The 12,592-nt window shown below is 37.5% G+C and overlaps 1 protein-coding gene across 2 annotated transcripts in view; it reads right to left on the reverse strand.

The window, feature by feature from the left end:
* LOC143248684 (protein limb expression 1 homolog) overlaps window positions 1-11,070 on the reverse strand; it is a 75,793-nt gene extending 64,723 nt beyond the window's left edge. Inside the window, exons 1-2 of one of the 2 annotated variants that reach the window (XM_076497295.1) lie at window positions 10,895-11,070; window positions 10,529-10,723 (exon numbers count right to left, since the gene is read on the reverse strand). In XM_076497295.1, the coding sequence (XP_076353410.1) occupies window positions 10,529-10,718 (190 nt within the window). In that variant the 5' untranslated portion in view covers window positions 10,719-10,723; window positions 10,895-11,070. Of the gene's footprint in view, window positions 1-10,528 lie in introns of both variants that reach the window. The other variant, XM_076497294.1, reaches the window with a different exon arrangement.
* Window positions 11,071-12,592: the final 1,522 nt, after the last annotated feature.

Raw genomic sequence — 12,592 nt, forward strand, 5'->3', positions numbered from 1 at the left:
CTCCAAATCTCACGTGCTTCCAATTTTTTCCCCCAGTCAGCCGTACAACCTCTATCACGTGCGGGACGAAGGAAGATCGCTTAACAACCTGGGTTACGAATTAATTAATTTTAATTAGTTAGAAACCCGAACACCTGTTACTTTTACTACTATGTGTCTAACGTATACTAACCGGTTTGATGAGTCCTAGTATTGAGCGAAAGGTCTCCATGGCACTAGAAGTGGCAGACAGCGTACTTCACGTATTGTTATACATTCTTTTTAACTTCAACTCATGCATTCTTAAAAGCAATTCCAGCTCCACAATCAAGGCTTAACTAGCCTACAGAGACTTTTTTTGTCTGTCTTATTTTACGCTAGAAACTTAAACGCTGTTTTTATATCACTTTATAACACGTTGTTGTTTGTTTTGTTTTTGAATTTCGCGCAAAGCTACACGATGTTCTAGCTGTCCCTAATTTAGCAGTATAAGATTAGAGGGAAGACATCTAGTCATCACCACCAACCCCAAATTCTTGGACTGATCTTTTACTAACGAATGTGAGATAACCGTCACACTATAACACACCTACGACTTAAAAGGAGAGCATATTTGGTGCGACGGGGATTCGAACCCGCGATCCTCGGATTATGAGTCGAACGCCTTAACCACTTAGCCAAGCTGAGCCAACCTTGTCAGAAGGAACAACATTCCGTCTGAAAATAAATCGCTAGAAATCAGATTTCGATACACGTGGTGGGCAGAATACAGGTAGCCCATTGCGTAGCTTTGTGCTTAATTCCAAACAAACAATTGAAAATAAATAGATAATTATGTTTAATAAAATGTCGATCCAAACAATACACGAGTATCAACTTTTGGACAGTGGATGCACTGTGGTGGAATACAAGAATTATTTGGTGGTAGTTCGTTATCTGCGCGAATTCATTTCGCGTTATAGAAACGGAAATGAAGGTGTGTTTAAAAAAAATTATACACGATACTTACAAAGTCGTGTCTTAGTTTCAACGCTTTCTTATTATTTCGCCAGAGAAATACACGTGTGTTTTTTTTAATTCAGCGCATGTAACTGCATTATAATAAAATCTATTAAAATAAAAAAATAACAGTTTGTCAAACGGAAAAGACTTGTTCAGCAAAACGTGGAATGTAAGTCGATACGAAAAGAAATGCGATATCAGCGACCCCTGTCATAAACACTTACTTTATGAGTGAACATGAAACCAGCGTTAATATGAGAAGTTTTACATGCTTTAACACGAGTGTTATAACGATGTTTTCAGTTGACCATGCGATTAATAACACAGGCGACATGAAATGACCACAAAATGGTTGTTTTCTTTGTCCCATCACTCAAATATTTATTTTGTTTATGTTGTTCCATTTAGGAGAAGCGTTGCTTCGCGAAAAGTCAGATACCGAAATCCAGTTATTTTCCAGTTGGACATATAGTGCGTTTGTTTTTCTAACAGCGACACTAAAACCAAATAATTCACTAGATTAGGGCATCTTCTAACAATATCAAGTAATCAGGAGGTCATGTTCACGTGCACTGTTAGTTACCGAAAAGATTCCTGGCTTAGACCTCAGAAAACAGCTACTGCTAAAAGTAATTAAAGTATAGTTTGATGTAATCCGTGATGACGAGAAAACCCACTTGTAGAGAAAATTATATATTTAAAAACGGCTGGTATGTGTAGAGAAAGCACTATTTAGAGGAGCGAACAACGTTTCGACCTTCTTCGGTCATCGTCAGGTTCACATTTGCTCCTCTACTTGGGCTTTATCTACCCATACCAGTCGTTTTTAAATATATAACATAGTTTGATGTAATATATTACAGAGTTTAGGCACTTTTAGATACATCTGTTTCTAATCTAGATGACGTGTAACATGTTAAACAAGTCCAGATCAATGTTATTGTATGGGTAAGATAGCAAGTAGTTCACGTGTAATTTGTTACACTGCCCCTGTGCGGAACAGTATTGACAATGGTTTGAAATCATTAATAGGCCTGGCTTGGCCAGAAGGGTTAAGGCGTTCGACTCGCAATCTGAGGGTCGCAGGTTCGAATCCCTGTCATACCAAACATGCTCGCCCTTTCAGCCGTGGGAGCGTTATAATGTGGCAGTCAATTCCAATATTTGTTGGTAAACGAGTAGCCCAAAAGTTGACGTTGGGTGGTGATGACTAGCTGCCTTCCCTCTAGTCTTACATTGCTAAATTAGGGACGGCTAGCGCAGATAGCTCTTATGTAGCTTTGCGCTAAATTCAAAACAAAACCATAAACAAATGGTTTTAGTTTTCCATTAGTCAAAACTACAAATCTTTTTAAACGTTGGTTAACAGAAAATGCCTTTTGAACCTTGGGTAAAACTAGCAAATCTGTTGGGGGTTAACCATTACTGACAAGTTTCGACCGTTGGCCAGAACCGGTCATTTTATTTTGAACGTTGCAACAAACTCACAAGACTTGGAGAAAGGTCAGACACGTTCCTATAGATCATATCATGAGAAAGTTAAAAACAGTATAAAAAGCAATTCTGTGAAAACATAAGGTTAGATGTCAAGCTTCATGTGAACTTTATCACTCAGTGATTTATTTTTATCAAAACAGAAAAAAAATACGAGGTACATAACTTCTAGTACCTATAGGGTAGAATTTGAGTTTTGAAAATCGCAGTGCATCAGATAGATCTCGCCCCCACACCCGAACTTGCATACGGCTGTTTTTCATTCCTTATGCAAGTTTTTATTACCCGCGTTGGAGGTTAAAATTCGCGTCTAAAAAATAGATATAAATTGTTTGTTTTTGAATTTCGTTTATATCTGCACGAGGGCTATCTGCGCTAGCCGTCCCTAATTTACCAGTGTGAGACGAGAGGGAAAGCAGCTATTTATCACCACCCATCTCCAATTCTTGGGCTATTGTTTATCAACGAATAGTGGGATTGATCGCCACATTATAACAACCTCACGGCTTAAAAGAAGAGCATATTAGGTGCGACAGAGATTCGAACCCTGGGCTTTCAGATGATGAGTCGAGCGCCCTAGCCACCTGGCGTGCCGTGACTATACGTAAATTATCAATATATTCAGTTAGGATTAATGTAGTGTTACATTAGAATAGTTGAAGTTTATATAATGTTATAGTAACGTTGATAACAATTACGTTTTAACAATGTAGCCTAATTTACATCACAACAGGTGCTCTTCAAGCAATCTGATAATATAAACACTGAGTCTGGGGCTCAGCGGTATGTCTGCGGACTTATAGCGCTAAAAACCGGGTTTCGATACCCGTGGTGGGCAGAGCACAGATAGCCCATTGTGTAGCTTTGTGCTCAATTCAAAACAACAACAACAACAGCATCCTGATAAAATCTAATATTGGGCGAAAAGCCTCGTTGGTACTGATGTAGCAGATATAGTGTGGCTAACATAATATTGTTATACGTTCTTTACTTTCATTGTTATGTTTTGATATATCACGCCTAATGCACTGCATCATTGTCATTCTGGATTTATACCACGTGACAAGTTACAACTGATAATGATCACGTGGTACATAAAAACATTACAACTCGAAGGATATAATTTTACCCGTCAAAAAACAACAAAAATTACACACACACACAAAACACCAAGGTCACTTCGAACACGTCACGAACCAAACTTTAAACAATACCTACATGTTACCATGATACGACGACGTTTAGCGTTCTAATCACGTACTCCGAACCCTCATTTGGTTCGTGACTGTCCAACATAATTTTGTTTCTGACAGTTATTTTTAATATTGCCACACGGTATTAGATTTACCTGTCGCTAAAGAGCACGCAGTGCCGTTTACTTCTTTAGCGTGTAGGCTATTCGGCAGTCACTTGACATTCCATGTACACATTGTACCGAACGCTCAACATTTTAAAATATACATACCGATCAAGATTGCAGAGGTGTAGGAGGTAGATTAAAAACATCCGTGTGTGTGTGTGTGTGTGTGTGTGAGGGACAAGGTTTATTTGACCGAGCTGAACGAGGGAATGTGCGTACAGCCATTATGGCCAGCGTCCAGCGCGCGCCTTAAGATCCTGAAAGATCTTAAGTTCCAGCTTAACTTTTCTTTATGCTCCTACTTTTCCTGGAAATAATTTTCCTAATTTTGACGCATTTTTACTGAAACAAGTTGAAGTAGGGGTCTTGGCCCCAGTCCCAGCGCTTCCTACGCGGGATCGGAGGTCGGGGGTCGTGCCCCTTGAACTGGCGTTCGCCCTAAGCTAATGCCGTCCATTAATATAAATTTATGTGTATTTTAGATTTTGCTTCATTTTATGCTCCCCCCCCCCCTCACACACATAAGAAAAGCTGGAGTTAGGACTTATGTATACTGTGCAATTGTACATAATATTCATTGTTAAGTGTATGTATATGTATGTGTATATATATATATATGTCTGACGACTCAGAAGCGTATCAGAGTAATATACGCACAACAACATCTTACGATCGTGGTTCGTTTCATCGCTTGAAATCTCATAAAAACAACAACACAGATTTGCATTTGTCAAAGCAAGTGTTATGTTTTGTTGATTGCCAAATCAATTATTTTAAAAATTTCACGAAAACAACGCTTGAAAGGAGAGCATATTAAGTGCGACAGGGATTCGAACCCTCGGCTTTCAGATGATGAGTTGAGACGCCCTAGCCACCTGGCGTGCCTAGACGTAAATTATCAATATATTCAGTTATGATTAATGTCGCGTTACATTAGAATAGTTAAACTTTATATAATGTTACAGTAACGTTGATAAATATTACGTTTTAACAATGCAGCCTAATTTACATCACAACAGGTGCTCTTCAAGCAATCTGATAATATAACACATTATAACTCCCCCACGACTGAAAGGGCGAGCATGTTTGGTGCGGCGGGAAAACTTCATCCATGGCGGTTTTTGGGGTTCAGTAAAGAACGCTTTTTCTTAATAAGCAGATTTCTGAAACCCACTACTTGCTTGTGTGTCGTTTTCTTTTTTGTATTAAATTAAATTTATCTTGTTTAAAATTATCTAGAAAATATCCCTCACCCCTCACGTTCCACAATGTCTTCAACAATCATTGTCATTTAACAGTAATACAGAAAGGTTAACCTGAAAATGACCAAGGAAGGTCGAAACGTTGTTCTCTGCTTACTAATAAAAGTATTAATACCTGTACCAGCCGTTCTAAGGTACATTTATACACAGGTTATTTTTTATTCCTTACTTTTTGTTTCGTAATTTCCAGCTTTAATTTCACAACCGTTTAATTATCGTATTACATATTTCTTTTCACACTGTACACTGCTGGCGGGATCCACATATTCGACTGTATGAGTAATTTAATATTTTTGCCTGTGTAAAGAACCTATCAAAATAGTTGGGTGTAAAATAGATAGAGGACGCTAGCAGCAACTAGTGAGGCTAATTGTAATATTGTGTTCCGTCGCGCCAAACATGCTCGCCCTTTCAGCCGTGGGGACGTTAAATGTAACGATCAATCCCACTATTCGTTGGTAAAAGAGTAGCCCAAGAGTTGGCGGTGGGTGGTGATGACTAGCTGCCTTCCATCTAGTCTTACACTGCTAAATTAGGGACGGCTAGCACAGATAGCCCTCGAGTTGCTTTGTGCGAAATTCAAAAGACAAACAAACAAACAAATATCGTGTTCTTGTTTAATTTTTTTTTTAATGTGGCTTGCATATGTTTTACGATATCTTATCCATGCATATATGTTTAAAAACCAGATAGTATCTGGACTCCATGGATAAGGAGTTTTTCTTCTCATGGACCTGAATGGAATTTTTATACACTGTTCTTCAAGGTATAAATTTTGAATACTTTTAGATTGAAGATAAAAAAAAGCGTTCTGTCTGAATATATTTAAAAACAAAACTGAAACAATATCACGCACGTTTCACTCATTAGAACGTACACTGCGATCATATTCGCTGTCAGCACGTTTCGTAACCTTGTATAAAATATCAAACTGCTTTCATTTCCTCCTCAAGGTTTCAGTTGAGACCAGCGTTCTCCAGGTGGCATTAGTTCCGAACATGCCCTACCTGCCGCCTCGCGGCAATGACCTAACTTCAGCTTGACGTAGTTTTCAGGCGAACTTCTGACATGACTAAACTTCCACGTACAACGTGACTTGTTTACTTATATTAACTCTTCAGTCACCCCTATCTCCATCATAATGTACCATTCCCAACACTAAACCTTTTTTTTTTTTTTTCCAAAGATTACTTCGTCAGACTATACTGTCACAGTCTATCTCAGGACGGCTGGTACTTTTACTTGTTTGTTTTGTTTTTGAATTTCGCACAAAGCTACTCGAGGGTTATCTGTGCTAGGCGTCCCTAATTTAGCAGTGTAAGACTAGATGGAAGGCAGCTAGTCATCACCACCCACTGCCAACTCTTGGGCTACTCTTTTACCAACGAATAGTGGAATTGACCGTCACATTTATAACGCCCCCACGGCTGAAAGGGCGAGCATGTATGGCGCGATGGGGATGCGAACCCACGACCCTCAGATTACGAGTCGCACGCCTTAACACGCTTGGTCATGTCGGGCCACTAAAAAATGTACTTGAAAGACAGTAAGGTTACACTATAGTTATGAAATCACATATTTTATAAACTTTAACCTGAAGATGACCTGAGAAAGTTGAAACGTTGTTCTGAACTTTAATTAAAATAGTTTTAATACCCACACCAATCGTCTTTAGAATCTCTCAGCCACACGGCTAAGAGGGCGAGCATGTTTGGCGCGACGGGGATGTGAACCCGCGACCCTCAGATTACGAGTCGCATGCCTTAACACGCTTGGTCATGTCGGGCCTGGTACTTTTACCACTAAAGCTTTAATACCAGTTGTTCTGAGATACATTTTTACTTCAAGTGGGTTTTCATGATCACGAATATACTGTCAGAGATATTTTAATATATATGACTTTAATGTATATATGAAAGAAAATCAAGGTTTCATTCAATGCTCTGTTTTGCAAGTAAATGAAGTAAAGAACAACATATCTTATAAAAAGAGAAAAGAAACGGAGATATTAAGACAATAAATAGAACAATAGTGACCATGTGTTAAACATACGCAAAGCACGTGAAAACGTAACAAAAAGTCGGACAACTAACTACAAGCACAGTTACAACAGAGAAATTCGTTCGACATATTGAGAGATTTTCACCACAGACTGGGAAATGTGTATCAAGTTTATGAACGACTTTGCTGTTGTTTTTAATCTTAAGGCTTTCGAAAAAAAAACCTGAGAAAGTTACAAGCCTAAAGTTACATGTTCCAACAACTGTCTATTACATCTCATCTTGAAAACTTTTACACTCGAGTCAGTATCCAGTGGTTATAGAGATGGCGAAAAGCAAAACAACCAACCAGTGTTGTACTGTTATTTCTGGGACATATTATAAGGTACTTGTCGATAGAACGAGATTTCATGTACAGGGTGGCCCGTAAGACCCTACCCATCCATATGTTATTATGTTATATTCAGTAATACTAATGATGAGTTGAAAGCAGCTGTTACCGCGGCATTTGGAACAATAACCCCTGCTATGTTGAGGAAATTGTCTTACAGAAGATGGCGTCGCATAATATTATGCAGCGAGAATGAGGGACAGCACACAGATATGCTGGATACATAAGATATATGGATGGGTAGGGACTTACGGGCCACCCTGTAGAATATAACACTAATACCCTCAATAAGTGTGGTACGTAGTCATAACTGCTATGTACTTTTATTTCTTTATCTGTTGAATTTGCGCAAAGATACACGAGAGCTAAAGTCTTTGATTTAGAAGCGATAGCCTAGAAGGAAGGTAGCTAGCTAGTCAGCACTAACCACCGCCAACTCTCAGGCTACACTAATTGAATAGTGGTATGAATTGTTACATTATGAGGCTCTACAGCTAAAAGGGCGATCACGTTCGATGACGGGGTTTGAGCCCGTGACCTTCAAGTTGCGAGTCGAGCTTCTTAACAACCAGGTCATGTCAGGACGTCGCTACATAGCTTAAACAGAATATATCTAGTAAAGGAAATATCCTTAATCGAATGTGGTGGGGTCGTTTTCAAATATTCGTGCAAAGCTACGCTTGTCTTACCGTAAAGTGGAGTTTGACTGTCACCTTTATAAAGCATCCACGACTCTAAAGTACAGAGCGCGACGTATTTCTGCGACAACGAGATGCAAACAATAAACCCTCGGACCTCAATCCAGCACGCTAACCTGGACATACCCAGCCCATGATCAAAGGGAGGTTCAGCCATTTAAACCCCTGTGAGTCAAGAAACAGGGTTTAGACTAATACCCCATTGAAATGTTTTAATTATCAAACTTTGATTGAAATAATAATTAAGGGTAAGATTGATACATAAAATAGGGGTACGATACCCACGGCTGGCACAACACCAATGGCCCATCTTTAATTTTTTTTCCTTAACGACGAACAACTAGAAATCTGCGAGAAAATGCTTTTCGATTTAAGTAATTCACATAGTAAACAGTTAACAACGTTAAAATAAACCAAGGTATTTTGGGTCTGAAAAGAAACAGAGGGCAAATTTCGATTTAAAATTTTATACACCCGCCTTATGAAGAGACATGCAAATATGTTCCGTTTTAGTAACGACTTGGTGACTCAATATTTTATAACGAATAAATATGCAATTTATTAACCAAGTCAAATCAGCCACACTATTTTTTTTTGTCTAAAGAACCAAAATACGCAATGAGAAATGGCTGTGTTCAATCTTGAGAAATGTGCTCAATTATGCCTGATTCAACTCTTGCAAACAATAAGGGACAATCATTGGGACCCACAGAAAAATTTTCGGATGGTGGTGGTAGCAACACAGGTACGTATGGGATCAGCTTACAGTGTAAGTCAACAGACTAAAAAAATATGTTGTGTTTGTTTAAACATAAACACAAATTTACAGTTTTAACGTTAAAATTACTAAAGATGTTTGTCTAACTACGATGTTAAGTTAACGCCACAATAAGCACAATTTTATTGTGAAATGTAAGGGGCCAAATGTCCCCTCCTGCGGCTGCCCATGGAGACACTCGTTTGAATCTCATTTAGCTTTCACAGCCAATAATTGTTTGTTTTAGAATTTCGCGCAAAAACCACACGAGGGCTATTTCCAGCTTGCGCGTGGTACTGTAATGGGAGGACTTCCCATTTTTAATTTCCTTTTGAACTCTTGTCTTAAGACGATTTGTTTTTGCGTTATTAAGGTTTTTTTTTCTACTTTTCAAGTTTTCAGGTGTTAATGGATAAGTACGTAAAGTTCGATTTCTTTTGAATTTCGCACAAAGAGGGCTATCTGCGCTAGCTGTTCCTAATTTAGCAACTCTTGGGCTACCCCTTTATCAACGAATAGAGGGATTGACCCTCACATTTTATAACGTCCCCACGGCTGAAAGGGCGAGCATGTTTGGCGTGATGTGGAATCAAATCCGCAACCCTCAGATTACAAGTCTAACCACCTGGCCATGCCGGGTCGACAGCCAATAAGAAACACACCTGAAATCTCGTTTAACTATACAGCCAATAAGAGATGACCAATTAAACTTAATTTCACTATCACAGGCAGTAAAAGATATTCACTCAAACCTTATTTAGCTGCCACAGCCAATAAGAAATTAGTTTTCAATCCGTAAAAGTTTCCTTTCTCTCGCAGTTAAACATCATAGAAAGAGATTTTTTGTTTGTTTTTAAGTAAGAGTAGGTACTTAAAAAACTAACTTTACCGTTCAATCGCAAAAGATGGTTTCTTTTTTATGTATGCATGCTATTCCTACACTAGAGTTTCTGTATTCAGATATGAAAGTTTAAGTGTTAGTAAACTAACCTAATCTTCGTTACTATTTAAAACAATCTCCGTTTCTTATACACGTATTCTGACACTAAATCGTTTCGTTTATTACGACACCTGGTGATAATTCTATATGAGATATAACAGAGATATAAGAGTATATTCAAATTTAGGAGTGTAACGTTTATATTGGTTCCCAATAAAACAGACATGTCTGTTAAAATATTCAAAGACCAGCCTAAAACATACCGCTTTAAACTTGGAAGTTCCGTATTATCATACAGTAAAACAAAGGCAGTGAAAGTTAAAAAAAAAACATTTTAAGTAGAAAATGGCCTTTGGTTTTAAACCACAAATAAATTTAGGTTTGTCTGATGCTATAGACACGTGTTTGTCACAATGATATTTTTTGTTAAAAATATGAAGTAATAAACTTTTAATCATCATCTGACGTTGTTTTGCTTATTAAATCAAAATGAATGAGATTAACTTTACAACGTTTTTATGAAACTTAAACAACTGGAAGTTGGATTCAGGAGTAATTACATTACACTATTTTCTGCAAGTTTCGTCATTTAGGGATACAAATTGTTTATCCTGAAGTGAATTTGGTACTTTGACTAAATCTTACCTCGTCCGTAACCTTGGGTATGTTTTGCAAAGCTATTGACGACTGCATCAACAGCTTCCTTTAGTATCATCTTTGCACGTGCGTCTGAAACCGAGCCCGTTGTGTTTGTTCTTCTTGCCGGGGGCACCGGCGGAGCTTTCGACTTCGATAGTGCGTGAGGTGCAGACGATCGCTCCATTCTGCGTATCATCAAAACTTTGACGGGGATTTCGGAAAATAAACAATCTAAATGATTTACAGTATTTCTCAAACTCTCGTGAATTATTAATATTTACAGTACGTAAACAGTTTATTTTTAATGTAGATAAACTTTTAATTCAACGTCTTAAAGTTGTATACAAAATTACTTGTCATATAAACGACCACCTGTTAGTGTTGGTACCGGCAAGTCCTTTCCTGCTGATGTAAGACGCTAGGAGTTAGGCTACACAAACAATCCCACCGAAGGAAACACTTAACTTGAGTGACAAAGCGTGAAATATAACTAGTGGACTACGGCTTCTGGCATGCCCAGTTAGTGAAAGATTGTCACGCTCCACCACACACAACAATATCTATACACACAAGGAATTTTAACAGTTTCAGACAACAGGTGGCGCTCTTATTAGTAGACTGCTAGCGAGGATTTTTGCTATAGCGAAGCATGGTAAAAAAATAATTAAAAAGTTCTCGTATTTGATCAGTTAATGAGCCACGTTTCCCACCTTATCTTGAGATTCAATAAATATTTTTATTAGTTACGGTTATTTGGAGATTGCTAACCAATCTGATGAACGTGTGGTACATAAATAATTATCCACGTTACTAACATTATATATATTATTTGGAACTGGTAGTAAGGTGTAGTTTTAGGTAGGTTAACCCTAACAGAATTAGCAATACTCTACACAAATTAAAACATTAATGAGACCAGTTATTCTTAAACAGGAGGAATCGATATTATTATTATTAGGCCTAGTTTCACTTTTACAAATGTATTAACTGCATATATGAGTATATTTTCAACTATTTAAGTTAGAAATACAAACCAATGTTAATAATAATACCAACTTTTCAAGTTAACAGAGAAGTACACATGCTCAGTGTTTTCAGATTTCAGTTTGCACTGCACATCTGCATGATGAAGATATTTAGGTGTAGCTTCAAAATTACAATATGCAACAGTTACGGAAATGCACATTGGTCTTTCTTATCATGCTGTGACTAACTGTTTACAGAACTAAAGCTTATGCCTGAATACTCTGTATAAATCAGAAAACGTTGGGTTATGCAGTTCTCTTGGGCTAAGTGATACCATAACAGTCGTTCATAAAAGTTTTTTACTGTATCTGTTGTATCTGGACAACCAGGTGAACTATGGTATTGAGTGAAAGGCCATTATGATACTGGATTTAGTATATGTAGTGTGGTTGATATACTGTATTATTTTTTGCTGTAACTCATTTGTTCTAAAGAATTGAGATTATTTTTACATCAGCACTAACTTTACTAATTTAAGTACTTATAATGTTTTCTGAATGTCCTAGGTTAACATTATACAACAGGTCACCCATTAAAGTGTATGTTATGCTAGAGGGCATATTGTAACTTTTACAGGGCACTCGGGAATAATAATCACTACAGTTGGGGCACCTGGGAACAGTTTCTCAGTAATCAAAAGATAAAATAATAAAAATGAACAAAAACTGATACTCTGGGCATAATGTAATTTGTCATTTTATCCTCAACAGTTTTACCACAGAAATCTGACTTCAAATTAATTCATAATTGCTTTATATAAACTATTGATAACAAAAGGTCATTTGGTGTTTCAAGAGTTTCCTTTGTAAATATCTTTTAGAAAAAAGAAAGATGGAAACTCATCCTTTGTTTCCAGGAAATCATCAATTCCCCCTGTTAAACTTTGGTAAAGAGTTGGTTTCATATGATAAGTCAATCACCCTCTTGGAACAGTAAAACTGTCATAATTAGAACCTAATCTATCTTTCTTCCAAACCACAAATTTGTGTCTTTCCATCCTAATCTTCATTACACAACACAAACAAATCAGAAGCCTTTATCTTA

This window comes from Tachypleus tridentatus, chromosome 4 (assembly GCF_004210375.1).
Source record: "Tachypleus tridentatus isolate NWPU-2018 chromosome 4, ASM421037v1, whole genome shotgun sequence".
Taxonomy (NCBI): Eukaryota; Metazoa; Arthropoda; class Merostomata; order Xiphosura; family Limulidae; genus Tachypleus; species Tachypleus tridentatus.